Below are 17,358 nucleotides of genomic sequence, written 5' to 3' on the forward strand. Positions count from 1 at the left end.
TGCCACGCACCTGCCATGTTCACACTGCCACTCTCTCACTACCACATAGCCACCAACTGCCACACTCGCACTGCCATGCTCCCATCACCACACACACCCACCGCCATGCACTGCGCTGGCTGAGTACTCAAGGGGGAAGCTGAGACATGGACTTCCACTTAGAGCACATGGTGACTGGCAGAACAAGATGCCCCCAGGGAGCCCCTGGCTATGGGATCTGGGTTGGAGGGACGCTAACTTTCTACTGCATGAATGTGCACAGATTTAAAACATTTTTTTTGCACCAAAATAATCTTACCTTTTAATTCCAATTTCCAAAAATGCCCTTACTATTTATACATGTGCACATTACTTTTTTGGAAGGCGGAGTTACAGAGCAGGCCATTGGACAGAGATCTTCCACCCAATGGTTCATTCCCCGAAAAGCTACAAGGACCAGGACAAAGCCAGGAGCCAGGAGCTTCACCCTGGTCTTACACACGGGTGCAGGGGCCCAAATACTTGGAACATTTTCTGCTGCCTTCCCAGACAGTTCAGCAGGGAGCTGGACAGGAACTGGAACATTTGGGATATGAACCAGTGCCCACATGGGATATTGGTGTCCCAGGTGGTGGCTTAACTGGCTATGCCAAGGCTGGCCCCAGGCTACTATTTTTACAAATAATTTTTGAAAGGGTAAATAAACCGAGTCACCAAATAACAATAGAATCCTGACCAGTGTGGGGTTGGGAATGCAGCAGAGGAATTCCACTGGAAAACCAGCTGCCCCTAATTCATGTTCACTGTGGTGAATTCTGAGACTGTGTCCTGGCTTCTACCCTGAACCCTGCTTCATACAGGCATGTGACCCCAAATGGGCTTTGATGATTAGTCTATCCATGGGCCCTGCTCTCAGTCCAGCCAATCAGAATCCATTCAAGGGCTCTCCTCTGGGAGAAGAGAGATTTCCCACAGACGTGCCAGCCCCAGGGATTGTGACCCTCACAAACCATAGGGTGCCAGTACTGCTTCAGAGGGAGGCTCCATGCACATCCCTGGTCCTCAAAGCCAGCCTCCTCTTGCCTTCCTGGCTGGGTGGATCCTGATGGAGCAGAAACCTATAACCCCTTCAAGGGAGACTCAACCCTGGAGGTGGGGCTCCACCAGGGTCTGCAGGATCCCACAGGACACTAGAAAGGGGACCACCTGTTGTGTGGTCTCCAGCAAATGACTTGATTCTCAGCCTCACATGGGCTCCCACCATCTGCCTATATGAATCCTGTCTCAGGCACGCCAGCGCTGTGTAAAATGGCTAAGATGATGCCAAATAAACTTCCTTTCCTTCAGAAATAACTCCTTACCAGCCACACTCAACGCCCTGCAGAAACAGATCCTGGCATGGCCAACACAAAGCCAAAGAAAGGAAGGCAGCTGGAACCATGTTCCTCTGCCATCCCTCCGGTTGTGCCCCACTGGAACCATGTCCTCTGCCATCCCTCCGGTTGCGTCCCACTATCATCCACACCAAGCTTCTCAGCCTCTGGCATCCAGTGGCTTCAGAGTGGGCAGGGTTCCTGTGGCTGGCTGCACCCTTAGAAGAGGCCCCAGCTCTTCCTGGGTGTCCTCCGCACCCCCATGTCCCACCTGCTGCTGATTCCCTCCCCTCGGCCCCCCACAAGGCCGGCCCAGGAATCTGTATTCGCTCTGTAGGCTTCGGCCCACTCTATCACGATTCCCCTTGTCTAATTCATTTCAAGAACCTAACGCGAGCCTGTAGCCCATTTGTCATGGAGGACCCCACAAGGCCGGCCCAGCCATCCTCCTGGCCTCCTACGGTGCAGGACAGACAAAGGACACTGATCCAGGATCCCAATGCTGGCCACTGGCCTTGGTTCCCAACCAAGCTTCTGCATCCCAGCTGGTGTGTCCAAAACACACCGGATCCCAGCCCTTGGTGAGAGGCAAGTGGCTTATTGGCATTTGGAGGAAGACATGCAGGGTCACACATCTGGGCTCAGGAAGCAGCCAGAGAAGCACATCACTGATTTGCGCACAGCAGAGCAGATGCCTGAGAGCATATATTTACAGGACCGGACAGAGGGCGTGGACCTACTTGGAGCACGGCGTGTAGGGACAAAGATATCGGCTGATGGGAAAACCCCAGGCTCCCAGGTCTTCCATCACAACCAACACCACACAACTGCCCACTCCTGGAAAACCACGCTGAGGTTTATGTGGCTGGTTGTCTCTCCAGTCGTTTCCCAAATAAGGCTGGTTGTTGATACGCTCTTTCAACAGGTGCAAGCGTGTCTTTCTAAAGGGGCGAGTAGCAGGGAGGGAAAGTCTGTCCTTGTGCACAGCAGCGAAAGATGCAGCTGGTCTGGGACAGGGGCATGAGCCGCCTGGAAAGGTGTGAGACAGTGAAGGCTTCCAGGCTGAGACTTAAGACCAACAAGAGCGAGAGAAGGCAGCATGCCTGCAGCCCGCTGAACCCCTTGCAGCACGTTACAATCAGAGGAGGGTGAAATAAAATCAGAGTTAAGACTAAGAGGTAGCAGCTGTTTATCTTCTCGGAGATCTCAAGGGTCTCTGGAAGCCGGGCCAGATCAGGGCATTGGATGGGGCAGAGTTTTTTTGTTTTTGTTTTTGGCCAGGGCTCTCATGGCGCTGGCAGGGATGGGAGGTGATTTGTGGCAGAGGGATGGGGGTGGGGAGGGGACACTGCAGCTCGGGAAGTCTCTACCCCCTATAGGCCAAACCCACTTCCAAAACCCACAGTCATTCATTTGGGTGAGTTCTGCAGTCCCCAGGACATATAAATAAAAGTTTAGTTCTGTGTTTCCATATATCTTCTACATGAAGGCTAGCTAAATATTAGTGGAGTAACAATAATTATTAATAACAATAACCATCATAATAACAATAATTAATAGAATAATAATGCCTTGGGGGTGCTGGGGGCGGGGTCCTTCATATGGTGGCCGCAGGGCTGTACGGGGCTCTAGGTCTGGTAGAAGTGGTGGTAGTGGTGGTGGTGTTCATGGTGATGGTGGTGCTCATGTCTCTGGATCGTCTGCCCAGCCTGGCTCTCGTACACCACCACTGCGGGCAGCTCCCTGGCATGCTCCCGCCCCACCATGCTGCTGCCCGCACCCAGGGGAGCCTGCAGGCCTCGGCAGCCCTGCTGCGTCTCCTTGCCTCGGTGCTTGTGCTTCTTGGGCCCGAGAGGTGCCAGAGTGGGGAGGAGGGCAGGGCTGCTGGCCAGGTGGGTGGAGGGGGCCACCGTGGGCATGGCGGTGATGGTGGAGGCGGCTCCCGGAGGGGGCTTGCTCCTTGGCCCCCTGGCCGCATGGCCCACCCCTGTGCTCTTGCCCTGGGCTTTGGGGGACCTCACAAAGTGCTTGCTCCCATCCTGGGTGCCCCGGAGTCGCTGCTGGAGCTCTGAGACCTTGGTGAAGGGGGTGTCCAGGAGGTGGAGGGAACCCGTCTCCGCACCTTGGGGCTTGCGGTGTGGGACGTGCACGGCTTCCGGCTCGTGGGAGCGAGATCGAGGGGGGTTGGAGGTGCGCGGGGGCAGTTCTGACTTCGGGGCCACTGAAGGGGAGCCTGGGAACAATAAATACTTAGTGAATGATGACAATTATGATGGGTGCTGAAGTCTACACAGCCCAGGGTCACCCTGACCTCCACATTGCCAAGCCAGCCACCCTTGCACTTGTCACTGCTCTGCGAGAAAACTCTGCAAGTGGGGCTTTCCCAGGTGCTAAATGGGAAGAACTGGTTCTTTGGGGAGCGACTCTTCTGAAGGGACCGAGAAGGACAGACAGTGGTGAGGCATCAACACCTGCTCAGGGCATTGGCAGGGGTGAGCTCTTAAGGCCATCACCAAACACCAACAAAAGTTCCCTACGATGGAGACACAGCAGGCTGTGCCTGGTACAGCAGAAAGCGGCAAAGGGAGGGCCACCTGGCTGCCTTGGGAACTGCACTGGCTTGGCCAGGTTGAGCTGAGGGCTGGGACCCATGAGGACTATCTGTTGCCATGCACGATGCCCCCAATGACAGTTGATTTGTGTCTGACTTGGGGCGGGAATGACTTTCCATGGAAATCATTTTCACATCACCTCCTCAGAGGTGGGGCTGTCCAGCAGACGGCACCTGACATCCACACCTTGCCTGCCTCAGCCACTGGATGCAGGAAGCACTTACCGGGCCCAAACTGGGACGTGTAGTTCTCTATTCCAGCGAGGTCCAAGTAGTGGTTTCTCCTCTCAATGTTTTCGTCCACGTAGTGGTGGTAGCAACCAGCCTGCTCCAGGCGGCTGTCGCCCTGGAATCTGCAAGCGGGCAGCCCAGTGAGTACATTCTTGACCCCTCATCCATCTCCTTCCAGGTTTTGGATAGGGGACAGAGGAATCATCTCGTAACCCTCGCCCCTAGTTTCTTCCTTGCCGGCAGAGATAGCCTTCTGGGCTTCAAGCAGCAGTACACTGGGACTCTGCTCTGACCAGGCCCAGAGCAGATACAAGAGGATTCTGGTGCAAACCTAGGTGAAGACACTTCAAACTGCACGTGCCCACCGCAGGCAGGTAGGGCCCAACTCCCAGCCCAGCACTGTAGGGAGGGTAAAGTGAAGGCTGGCTGACTCCATGATGTGCACCAGAGCCCAGAATGAGCCTCATCCGCATGCATACACATGCAGGTGTGAGTGTGTGTCCGCACACATGTGTGTGAGTGGAGGGAAGACTACAGCAAACACAGGCCCTGTCATGAGCCTCCTCTGTCCCCTTCATGAACCTCTGATCTGCCTGCCAACTTCCTATATAGCCCAGTTTCACTCACATCCTTACTCAGCTTCAGATTGCTAGGCCTTGGCACGCTGGCACCTGCTGCTCCAATGACCTCCTGTCTCCTAAGAGGGCGCCAATCTCAAATGCAGCCTCTTCCTTAATGCCTGCATCCCGTGTTACCACAGCCTCACACCTGATGTGTACTCATTTACTCAATGTTTCTCCTTAAACAATATCTTCCCCTTTCCCTCCCTTGCTTCCTTGCCGTTGAAGAAATAACAGCAGGTGTGACATAGCTGCTGCCTTGCCCACAACCTTGAACTTCAAAGAAATCTGACAATACTGACTCATCACAGCCCACTGGATGGCAAGGGCCACCTCAAGGCAAAAACGGTTGTTGGTGCGGTCACTTACACAACTCCAGGCAGAAAGGTCCATGGGCTAGACCCCGACGCAAGCCCTACCCGCTTCCCCAGTCCCACTGAGGCCACCTTCCTAGGTGCACCTGGCCCAAAGCATAACTGCACAAAGGGATGAGGGCTTCCAGGCTGTTGTGCTGTAGACATGGAGGCTGACTGGCGAGTGCTAGGAGCCCTTCCTTCCATTCCAGATCTCTGCAGCCCTGGGAAACAGGACTGATGGCTGGCCGTACCTGAGTGGGGCACGCTGTTGCTTCTCCCAGCTGCGTAGCTCCTCGGCGGGCTTGGTCTCCGCTCTTGGCCTGGTACTCTGCAGGTCTGATAAAGAAGCATGAAAAAGCCCAGGTGAGCCCCCACAGCTCTGGGCCGGCTCCGTGCAAGGACAGGTCCTGCAGCCGGGGACTCAGGAGAGGCTCCCACCTCTTTCCTCCCCCAGACTCTGTAGCTGGTCCTGTGCCACCAACTTCACCATGACCCAGTCTTCATCGTGGTCCCTGGCACACCCATGCCCACCTCTCCTCCTCTTCCCTGTCTCAGTTCTGTTCCTTCAAGGGTCCTTCTCCAGCTCCCAGGAAAACCCCCACAGGCTCCCAGTATGCATCCCAAGCAGGCTCTCCCCGCCTTGCCCCTGCAGCCCCTCACCAGCTGGATGGAGGACGACACTCCTCTTGCTCTGGCTGCCATCAGGGGCCACGGTGAGTTTCACCCGTAGCGTCTTGCTGGATGTTGGGGAATGGTTGACAGAGGAGTCAACCACTTCATAGATGGTGTGCAGCAAGCTGGTGATGTCCTGTGTGGGGAGGGAGGCAGCCACATACGTGTGTCGTCCACAAAAGTGTGCACCACAGTGGGCAGGGCCGGGTGGAAGACGAACCCAGAACCCCTGTGGTGTGGCAGGAGCCTTGCCATTAGAGATGGTGGTAAAGCAAGGAGAGCCATGAAGAAAAACTCAAAGGAAAACAGGAAGTAGGCTGAGCCAGGGGAACTGGGGGCTTGGAGGCACTGGGGCCCTCTGAGGTTCAGGGTTCTCCTCTGGATGTGAGGGAAGGGTCTGTAAGTGGGCTCCCATCCTTTCCCAGCTGACTGGTGCCCCAAGATGCCGCATTCCCCAGGCTTGCAAGAGCGGAGTCAGTTCCCAGCACCAAAGAAAGTTCTTGCAGTAAGCAGGGTCCCTCATCGGGACCAGAGAACTCATGGGTAGATACTCAGGGAATTAGGGGTATGGGGACACAGCGGCCACTGCTTCGCATCTGAAGAGCACTATATGCATGAAAGCTGGATACTTTTCATGCACTGACCCTGGTCTCTGGGCAGCCCCACCCCAAAAGGACTGTGTCCCAAGGACGTGATGAAGGTTAAACATGGTCAGGAAGGTAGGGCCCTAAGCCAGTCAAGCTAGTGCCCCTGCAGTAAGAGGAAGAGACCCCCAAGCCCTTCCTCCACCCTGTGAGCACAGAGAGGGCAGCTGTCCGTAGGAAGCAGGAAGGAGCCCTTCCTAGTGGTGACAGGAGCTGGCCCCCCTGCCTGGGGCTGCCACTTGGCAGAACCGTGAACAACGGCAGCACATGTGCCAGCTGTTCCCACCTCCAGCCAGCGGCAGTCTGAGCCCTTTAAGAGGCTGCCCAAACTGCGGCCATCTCCTCTCCTACGGGGGCTGCAGGCACCCCACTCCCCCTTCCCCAGCCCCACCAGAACCAGCACATCTACAGGCCCTGCTCTGGGAGATCTCGGAGACTTCTGAATGCGGGAGGAGGGATACAGACTTTCCTTGGCTCTGGGCACCTGCTGAGGTTGCTTACCAGAGGGGTGGCCTTCTGGGTTCAATGACATTAAGAACCCCTAGGAAAGAGGTTTTTCTATCCATCAGGCCCTCTGCTCTACCCGTCCATTATCTGCCCAGTGATTTGTCATGGACACCGACAGACTCCATCTTCCCTCCTCACTTGCTGGTAAGCCTCTAGACCAGGGTGGCAGGGACAGGCTCAGCAGCCACAGCCAAGCAGGGTATAGGTGGGAGACCTGCAATGCCAGGGCAAACCAGACTTGGGCACCACACAGCTCAGTTGACAGGGCAGGCTGATGGCCACACCTGAGAAGCCAGAAATCCAGAACTCTCTGGGAGACAGACCATCAGATTCTTTGACGTTGGAAATTGTTTAAGAAAACCCTCCTGGGACCCAGGCCAGAGGATCTGGGGGCCAGATAGGGACTATGGGGTCACCAGGTTCCAATGGCTCACTTGGTGGTCCCAGCAACATGGGCCAGGTCCACAGAGGATCAAGTCCCTCCTTGTTGCTCCTTAAACTTCTTTGCAGAGCCCTGGGGGCTCCCAGTCTCTCGTCACCTTGGGAGGTCCACCAGGAGGCAGTATGGAGCAGGCAGGTGGGGGGCCACCAACACCCACCCTGACAGCGTACACCTCACAGTCTAGGGCTGACTAAATGTGGGACAAGGTGTGCTTTTATCAATTCCTGCCTGAATGTCATGGACTGTGGCTTCAATAGGGCAGGCTCACGGGGATGGACACCCACGAATGAACAGGTGTCTATCGGACGAACAGGGATAATCTTCCAAGTGGGGATGTTGGCCCCGGAGTACATTCTGGGCTGACGGTGTAGGGGGAGAGCCTGTGGGTCTTGGCACATGGGAACAGGTGTGCCAACGGGGAGCAAACATGGTGGCAAGTGGGACTGATAGTCAGACGGTCTAAAAGTAGACCCCACACCAGTCCCAAAGGGCTCCTTGTCAGGTGACACCGTCCAGGGAACATTTTCTCGGGGGCCTAGGTGAACCCCTGCCTGGGGAGCCCTCGCCCCTCCTCTGCTTCCCTGGGTGGTTAAGGGGAGCATGTGGGCAGGGGCAGCAGGTAAACCCTTCGTGGGCAGCACATGAGGCTCCGCCACATGTCGGGCCCAGGTAGGAACAGCGGAGGCAGCGACATGGGGAGGAGTCATTTTCAGCACTGCAGGTGCAATGAGTGGATGAGAGGATCTGACAGCAAAGCACCAGGATGCTGAGGAACCTGTGTTTTCTGCTTTTGTGATTTCTGCCTTGCTTGCTTGGCTGGCGGTTTGGTGAACTCCAAGCCTGACAGTCTATGTGACACCTGGCAGGTCACACATAGGCAGAGCACTCCTCAGGAAGGACACCCCTGGTGTGCTTGGTAGATAAGACTTGCTCACTACTCTATAGCCCACCAGTTTGTACTATTTGAAAGTTACTTGATTCAAACCCACCAATAGAAGCCTGCTAATTTGTTCTTTTTAAGAGTTAACAGTTAAACTGACCCATGATGACTGCATAATTGTGTGGAATTGTCCTGAATGTATAAAAATCCTGCGCTGTCCAAGCTGGGCCCTTCTGCTGCTTCTGCCGCCCCTTTTTGCTGCTGCTGCTGCTGCTGAGCATCCCGCTGGGTGGGTGATGGCTGCGAGCCTAGAACAGTCTGTATAATCCATCCTTATGTGTTTGCATCGACTTCAGACTCCTGATGTTTTCTGGGGACCTCAAAATCTGGTACAACAACTTCCCTGTGGGTACGTGTGAGCACCCCCATGACCAGCGCGAGAGGGGCAGGTGGGGAGTCCAGCAGAGCCCAGCTCAGACTTCCATGCCCATACACAAAGCCAGATCCATGCCTGCAAATGAGGGCCTTCTGCAGCAGGGAGCAGGAGTCCTGTAGTGACCAGGGAGGAAAATGACCAGGAGTGGCACCAGCGTTCAGGGCCTCCCTTGAAAGAATCGAATCCAGCTAACCAAGCCCCCAAGGCTCCAGACGTCTCTCCTGCCAAGTGGCCACCTCATCAGCCCCTGAGCGTTCCCTTTTCCTTTGCTACCCACACTCACTTCCCCTTTCTGCATACCAGCTCTCGTGTGCCTCCTCCAGGAAGCCTTCCATGCATGCTCAGGCCAATCTCTTTCATCCCATTCTGTTTCTTCCCTTCCCCAAACACATCCCACCCACAGTTGTTTCCTCCAGCTGTTTGGGGCTGCCACCCTCATCAGACCATCCAAGACACGAGGCAAGGAGCTTTCTGGTTGGTTCCCGCTGTGTCCTCCTGCCTGGTACAAAGCAAGTGCTCAAATGACAAAGACCAACGCACAGAGAAAGGAAAGGAGGAGCTCAGGGTGTGGGAAAGGGGGCTCGGAGCAGAGGGTGGGGAGGGACAGACATGCAGGCATGTAGAGGAGGAGGGGAAGGAAGGAGGGGCTTGGGCAATGGCCATGGCCAGAGCTGACTGCGGAGTTGTGGGCAGGACCCTTCGAGCTGGTGGTGATCACTCTAATGGCAGGAGCGCCAGCCCCCATGGCTCCCAGCTCCTAGGCAGAGTGGCTAAGAAGGGACATGGCTTCGGGTGCTCTAACCCCCTCCCTGCCACCCCGCCCCACTCACCAGCACTAGGTCTCTCCAGCAGCTTTGTTCCCTCTACCTGCCTCCCTCCCCCACCCCTCTCAGGAGCAGGACCTATGTCAGGGAGACAGGGTCCAAAGACACCATGACAAGCAGCAGCGGGCCAGACAGTCATACCCACCTCACGGGTGACCTTGCCGTTGTTGTCAAAGTCGTAGAGTGTGAAGGTCCACTCCTGCCGGCTGTCCTCCTCCACAGACACGTCACACTGCAGCTCCTGAGCACAAACAGACAGAGATGTTGCACAGTGGCCAAGAGTGGGGTGCCAAGGTATGCTCCTGCGCTCTGCCCTCTAACGTCTGCCTTCAGAGGCCTTGAGGAGGACCAAGGCAGCAAGGGAGCCAGGCCCCAGGAGGGTGGGGAGGCCCAGCCTGGAGGGGTGCCAGGCAACCTCTGCTCTCCAAAGACAAAGGACACTCAACTATGGACACAGCTCTTGGGGGCTGGAAGTGACTAGGATATAACAGGGGATGCGATTTAGCAGCCACTTCTTCCCACCGCTGCTAGCAGGACCCCAGGGTGGGCTGTGGGACTGGTGGGTCTGGAGAGCTGAACTTGCACCTGGCAGGGATGGCCCCAGAGTTCAGCCCTGCTTGGTTCTCCATGGCTGCAGGATCCTGTTTCCCCTTGCAGACTGCAGATGGTGGCGATGAGCTTGTTAGGGAGTTGACCTGTCCCACCCCACAGGCCCTGAGCCCAGCTTGGAGTTGCCCTGTGGCCGGTAGCAGGTGCCTCCCCCTCTCCCATCTCAGCCTTCCTCTTCTCGGTTCCAGCACAGCCCTGTAGAGCCAGGCCCAGGCCACCTTGACAACAGGATAGCAGCCCCAGCAAAGACCACCAGGGGGCATTTCTGTGCACCCTCTGCACAGCTGGCTTTGGAGGACCCTAGAGGGATCAAGCCCGGTTGCCTGGCCAGTGGCTCATGCACTCCCCCTCACCTGCCCCGGCCTGTCTCCATCTCCCCACTGGGTGAGTTTGGGAGACCAGTTTGGGAGACTCACCCACTGCTTGCACACCCTCATCTAGGAGCAGGGGCCTGGGGAATGAGGCTGAAGTGAGATCAGAAGTGCTATCCAAGCATAAAGTACCAGGGGTTTGTGTACCTAGCTCATTCATGTCAGTAGCTGCTAGCTTCTGTTGCAACGAATAATCCAATACCAACCTCAACTCCACTATTCACCAGTGACCTAGGCATCGGAGTGGGGAAGGGGCAAAGCTCCCTCCCTGGGGGGCTGCTACAGGGTTTAGCGGAGGGTCTAGGGATAGAAGGTTCTAGAAAGCATGGTCATTTGTGGGAAAAGGTTTCACAATGTGTTTGAGAGCTGCAAGAACAGATATTCGCAAGCCATTCTGTCGTGGCCTGTGTCTCATCCCACCTCCTCTGCTACGGAGATGTGGGACCCTGGCTGGCAGGCATGAGGACAGGCTAGCGCCCCAGAGAGGCCAGGTGGACTCAGCCTGCAGGAGCTGGTGGAGTGTGTGCGCGGAGCATAACAGGCCTGCCCCCAGCTTCTACGACTCCAGTCACTTCCTTCCAGCACTTGTCAGGCGGCCCACGCTGAGTTCAAAGTCAGCCTTCCCTCAGTGGTGATGTGTCCGCCTGATACCTGCCAAGTGCCTGTTCTGCTCTCCGAGGCAGTGCTTCATGTGGCATGACACACACGCTGTGCACATGTGCCTGCAGCCGTACACCTCTGCACGCCTGCGCGTGTGCACGCACACCCCACAGAGCATCTGTCTGCTTCTAAGGCAGCCTGGGTTTGTAGTCACCCTTGTACCTGCCCACCCCTGTCACGTGTGGCTCTGCTGGGTCCCCACAACCCATACAAGGATTTCTTGGTGCACCCTCCTCTGGAACCAGGGCTCAATTCCCATGGGACCATGGCTTGGCTGACGTGCACCTCTGCAGAGGCAGACATACCACCCAGGCATCTGGGCTGCCACGTACCCCTGAAGGCCCAGCAGCACCCCAGGCAGTGGGCTCCAGAAAACAGCTGCCACCCTTAGCTCCTCCAGCAGGTACTTCTGGGCCTCAGCTCCAACACACAGGACCCAGGGATAGGTGTGGCCTCTTTCCTGAGTCCCCTCCCCTTGCCACAATGCTGTTCCTGCTCCCGCCCATCTCACGCCAGCCCAGTCCAGCCTCCCAGCCTTTGTGCCTGCTGTTCCCTCTTCCTGAAATGCCTTACCTTGTGTACCAGCTTTCGCAACTCCTGCACCCCAAGCCCGCCTCCTTGCCCTCTCTCAAGTCTTGCGAGGGGCAATGCTCAGTTTAAGCCGCCAGGGAGTCGACCATTCCGCATCCTTCCGGCCTGATTTAGTGCCTCCCTCCACACCCCTGGGTCCCCACTTGCAGCGCAGTTGCTGGGTGAGGGCAGCATCACAGCCCCTTCACCACATCAGTGAGATAGAAGGCAAGGAGTGCCCTCTTGTCCTCAGGAGGTCGTTACTACCCCATTTCACAGGCAAGGTGAGGAAGGACGTGGCTGAGACATCAAGGGACACAGGACAGGGATGGGAGCCCCGGGTCCACGGACTCCAGAGAGGACTTGGGACAGAAAGCAGAGGAAGGAGGGGAGGAAGTGATGTGGTGATTTCTGCCGGGGCAGGCTGGGCCCTTGCTCCCAGCAGCTGCTACACGGTTGAAGTTAGGTGGGCTAGGGTGGGGTGGAGCCGGGGCAGATCAGTCAGTGGGCTCTCAGAGGGTACAGTTCTTGTGTTGACCACATGGGGAAACTGAGGCTCAGGGGCGTGCCCAGGGCCTCCTTCCTCTGGGCAGGTGGGTGTCAACTCTACCTGTGAGTCTCAGGGGCTGGAAGGGGAGGTTTCCTGGTGGACATTGAGGCCCCACAGGAGACGACAGTAGCAGCAGCAGCAGCGGCAAGGCTGAGTCCAGAGTCCACTCTGCTGCCTGCCTCCCCTGAAGCTGTGGGGTCCCAGCCCAGCAGGATCCTTGGGGTGCTGTCCCACATGCAGGGGCCCAAGGCCAGGCTGGGAGCGGCAGGTAGCACCGAGTGCTGGGGGCTGTTCACACAGGAGAAGGAGCAGGGGAAGAGAAGTTCCAGCCTGCCCCCCACTTCTGTATCCCACCCCAAGAAGGGGAGCTCACCTCAAACTTGAGCTGCTTCTTGGAGCCCGGACAAGGTTCACTGGCTTTCTCCATCCTCTTCTCATCTCCACTGCCCAGTGCCTCGGTCTTCTCGGGGGGCAAGGCCACTGTGGGGAGCAAGGGAGAAAGCGGGAGGCAGGGGATCCAGTCGGAGGCTGGCAGGGGGCGAGGGGGGCGAGGGGGCTGCTTTGGCTTTGTGCTCGGGGAATGGAGAGTGGGAACACCTCTGTCTTACCTGTGTAAAGCTACTCTTTGGCCCCTGGGGGTACCTGCTGCAGCATACATTTTTACCGTCCACGGGGGTCCCCGACTCTCTGCCACCCTCTGCCCCATTTTTGAGTGTACAACAATACACACGTGTTCAAGTCCTGCACAGGTGCCGGCTGGGCTCCCTGCCCCCACCCAAGGGGGAGCTCAGAGTTCCACACAAGGACCTTGACCTGGACCGACTCAGACGACAAGGCTCCATCCAACCGGCAGGTATTCCCACATGACCCTTTTGGACCCTTCCTGACTGACTGACAGGACTCAGGTGAGCCCAGGGATGCACTTTTCTAGAACACATTTACAGCTCTTGAATCATTAGATTCCCTTTATCACCCTGGGCGTGCTGATTTTTGCTGTCCTATTTCACAAGTGAACAAGCTAGATCTGGCTCCTTCTTCAGCGAGTCCTAGGTCACTCTGAAGCTGCCAGGGAAGCACAGAGGGAGCAGCGACATCCCGATGGCCATCCCTGGGAAGTCGGGAATCTGGAGAAATGAGGGTCACACCAGGAAAGCAGCAAAGCACCCTGAGCCCTGCTACATTCCCCCAGCCGGCTCTGTACACCAGGACCAGGGGAAGGTTTGGCAGACTGATGCTCAGCTTGGCTCCTGCACGTAGATCAGAGCTCTGGGCCCAGCCATTACCCCAAATCCCTCCTAGGATGCCCCTCATCTCTTGATGCCACTGTGCCTCAAGCTGAGGAAGCAGGCCTTCCTGGCACCAGGTCCTACCTGCTGGTCATGTGCAACTGTGCAAAGCAGCTATTCTCAGCAGCTCCACTTCCTAGATGGGAAAACCAAGGGGTGGAGGGGCACAGGGCTCTGCCGGTGAGTGACAGAGTTGGGATTTGAAACCCGAGCAGTGAGAATCAAGTCCAGGAGCACTCCAACAGCTGCCCACCCAGAAGATTCTCATTTCAAATGAGCCGTGAACACGAAGGACTCGGAGCCAGTGCAGCACTCATGCAGCACGCAGGTGCCAGCTGGGAGTGGCAGGTTCAGCGCAACAATGACCCTGAGCTGCTCACCCCAGGGCATCTGGGGTGGCTGGGTGAGGCTGAGCCTCCAAGTGGAGGCTTTAGGATCCCCCACCTTGCTGGGATGGGAGCAAGGCCAGAAGAGGAGATGCCAGCAGGTAGCCAGGTTCCTGGTGCAGACCCAGGAAGGCCAGGACAGCAGCTCCACCCAAGGCTCCCCTACCCACTGGGCTGGGGCTCTTTCCATCTCTTCCCTCTGCGTCCACAGGAAGCTGCTGGTTCTCATGGCCCGCCCAGCAAGGTGACTGAAAGCTCCTCAGGACACCAGTGGCTCCAACTGGAGTGCCTGTCTCAGGCACTGACCCCAGTTCCTCCCCGGGGAAGTTTCATGAGGCCAAAATGGTGGGCGGGGGGAGGAGCTTGGCAGCCTCTCCATAGGGCTTATTGCTGGACAGGGTCCAGCCAACTGCCCCCCAATGTCTCTCTAACACAGACATCTAAATGACAGGAGTATCCCACTGCACAACTCCCAAGGAAGCCAGATAGGCATCAGCTGCAGACACAGAGGTCGCCAAGCAGTCAGCCTGTGCTGCGGGACTCTTCTACCCCAAGTCACCTAGGGCCCTGTGGTGCCAGAGCTGCCACTGTCACAGGACCAGAGGTCACCATGTATGGCCATGTCTATCCAGCCAGCAGGCGTTAGGCACTCCTGTCACCCCGAGAGGGTGAGCCAGGGCTATCTCTGTTCCCAGCATTGAGGAAAGCCCCCAGTTCCACCAGTTTCCAGCACCTCTAGCAGGTGCAACAGAGCTAGCCTTGAGTGTCACAGGGACAGGGCATACTCAGAGTCACCTCTGGGCTCAAATTCTGACTTTGGACCCTCATCTCCTCATCTGTAGGATGGGAAAACATTGTCCAACCCCCATCTCTGCCCCTGGCACACATGGGGCTTACACCACGGCCAGCACACAGCAAGAGCTCAAGAAATGCTAGTTTTGCAAAAGGATGTCAGTGAATCATGGTCCTAAGTGACACCCCAGATCCAAAGGATGCTCCATGCCCTAAAATCACCCCACTGCAGAGACCAGAGGTCTCCCGGCTGCCATCACCATCACCTTGCCTTCACCGCCGCTGGGGTGAACAAAACAACGCAAAGCCTCAGTTCCTGCTTCAAAGCCGCTGCCTCCCTCTGCAGAGGTCCTGGCCGGAGATGCAAGCGGCCAGGCTGATCGGCAACAAACTTCAAGTTCAAAGGAAAGTTATCAGAAGAGCACCTTCAGGTTCGCTGTTGCCTTTCATGTTCCACTTCATAAAACCCAAAGAAAGAGAACTTCTGTCCATTCGTCTTTCTCATTGCCCTGCCATGCATGTCCTGGACAGCCTGTCTTCCCTTGGGTCCTCTCTTGCCTCCTTCCATTCTTCTTGCCTGAGGGGGCTAGGGATAGAAAACATTCCCCTTGACCCCATCTCTGTCTCCCCAAAAGACCACTGAGGCCTGGATTGTCCTCTAGCTGCAGGCCCCTTGACTCCATGTTGGCTCAGCAAAGCCCGCTAACACCCACAGGGCAGTCACGGTCAGAACATGCCAGGGTCTTCTGGCAGCACACGGGGCTGGGCACACTTGGGTAGGAGAATTGTGATCCATCCTGCCCTGTTGCCTTGGGGACCATTAGCACCCACAACAGCCATGTCAGATGGTCTGTCATGTACCTGCTGTCCCCCTTCCAAGGGCCAGTGGAAGTAGCAGAGGTTGGGGCTGGGACTTGGCAGATCCACATTCATATTCATGGACAAAGCCTCTGTAAGCCAACCCGGGCAGATGCCACAGCCTCGGGCCACCCCTGTGCAGCCCAAACCACCCTCCTCTGTCCATGGGCAGCAGGTGTGGGAAGGGGAGAGGCAACGTGCTCCCGGGAGGCTTTCTGGGTCATAACAGCTGGCAACAAAGCAACGGCCTTGGTGGCAGCTGACCTAGGCACCAAGGTCCCGACTCCATCCTCTGTGCCTTATCCCTGCTGAGCTCAGGGAGTCTCCTGTGGAGATCAAGAAACAAGGAAAGCAAAAGAAAAGGTGGAACATAGGGTGGAAGGAGGCAGAGGAAGGAGCGAAGTGAAAGCTCTTCACTGGCTTGCAGCAGCACGGCTGGGTGACCCATAGCAGGAGGCTGCAATTTCATCCCATGAGCCAAATTCTGCCCACTGTCTGTTTTCCTAAATAAAGTTTTATTGGGACACAGCTCACACACATTCCACAATGTACATCATCCGGCCTTTTATAGCAAAGCTTGTGGGGCCCAAAAGAATGGCTCAGTGGCCAAACCCTCACCTTGCACACCCAGGATCCCATATGGGCACCGGCTCATGTCTCGGCTGCTCCACTTCCCATCCAGCTTCCTGCTTAGCCTGGGAAAGCAGTCAAGGACGGCCCAAAGCCTCTGGACCCTGCACCCACATGGGAGACTGGGAAGAAGTTCCTGGCTCCTGGCTTCAGACCAGCTCAGCCCCAGTCATTGCAGCCTCTTGGGGGAGTGAACCAGCAAATGGAAGATCTTTTTCTCTGTATCTACATTTTTAAACAATATTTTCTACTTTTTTAAAAATACAAATAAATAAAATACAATAAAAATAAACAAATCTCTTAAAGGAGAGAGAAAGAAGCTTGCAGTTTGCTGCTCTGGGTAAATGCTCTCCTCCACTCCCACCAAACTAGGCATGCTTGGAAACTCTGGAGTGGTACACAACCTGCCCAACCATACCAACACAGCAACCACAGAAGACAAAAAGACATCATCTCTGGTTCCCAGTCCAACCTGTCTCATCGTCCTTGGATGCTGCACCCCGTTCCTGCACCTTGCACACGCAGCAGCCCTGAGTGGTCCGTTCACTGTGCTTACAAGTGCTGGTTCTCTCCCGCACGCACTCCCAACCTGGCAGATCTCCACCCCCAGCAACTGCCAGATTAAATGCATTACTTGACCATCTTCACCCGGCTCTCTTTGATGTTCCCTTCTCAAGCTTCAAAATACCTTTTGGAGGGAGATCAGACAGCATTAAACAGAATTACTAATTAATTAAGCAAAGTTAAATTTTAAACACTGTTTGTTGTGTTAGCCAAAAGCCTGAACAGAACAGACTTTTTTCCTCTGCTGAGATCAAAGCCAGTCTCTTCTCTTTCCCCTCCTCCAGTTTAAAAAAAGGGGGAATGACGGAGGAAGGAGGAAGAGGGAGAGAAAGAAGTGAGGAAATATCTTCATGGTGGCAACTTTATAAATGTCTGGACTCCCAGCTCCCACCCCTTCCCCTGCCACACCCACAGGGGCCCAAAGGGGAGGCTTCCGGGCTGTCTTGGGGCTGCATGCTGAGACAGCCATTGTCATTTTCTCAGGACTGTGCCTGTGTAATCTGGCAC

The 17,358-nt window shown here is 56.1% G+C and overlaps 1 protein-coding gene across 1 annotated transcript in view; it reads right to left on the bottom strand.

The window, feature by feature from the left end:
* Positions 1-2,790: 2,790 nt before the first annotated feature.
* Positions 2,791-17,358, bottom strand: part of NKD1 (NKD inhibitor of WNT signaling pathway 1) — a 74,653-nt gene continuing 60,085 nt past the window's right edge. Inside the window, exons 5-10 of the mRNA XM_040982729.1 lie at positions 12,709-12,815; positions 9,721-9,816; positions 5,831-5,978; positions 5,422-5,506; positions 4,189-4,316; positions 2,791-3,585 (exon numbers count right to left, since the gene is read on the bottom strand). Of these exons, the coding sequence (XP_040838663.1) occupies positions 2,981-3,585; positions 4,189-4,316; positions 5,422-5,506; positions 5,831-5,978; positions 9,721-9,816; positions 12,709-12,815 (1,169 nt within the window). The 3' untranslated portion in view covers positions 2,791-2,980. The remainder of the gene's footprint in view (positions 3,586-4,188; positions 4,317-5,421; positions 5,507-5,830; positions 5,979-9,720; positions 9,817-12,708; positions 12,816-17,358) is intronic.

Source organism: Ochotona curzoniae, unplaced genomic scaffold (assembly GCF_017591425.1).
Source record: "Ochotona curzoniae isolate NIBS_2020 unplaced genomic scaffold, NIBS_Ocur_1.0 contig_3622, whole genome shotgun sequence".
NCBI classification, from domain to species: domain Eukaryota; kingdom Metazoa; phylum Chordata; class Mammalia; order Lagomorpha; family Ochotonidae; genus Ochotona; species Ochotona curzoniae.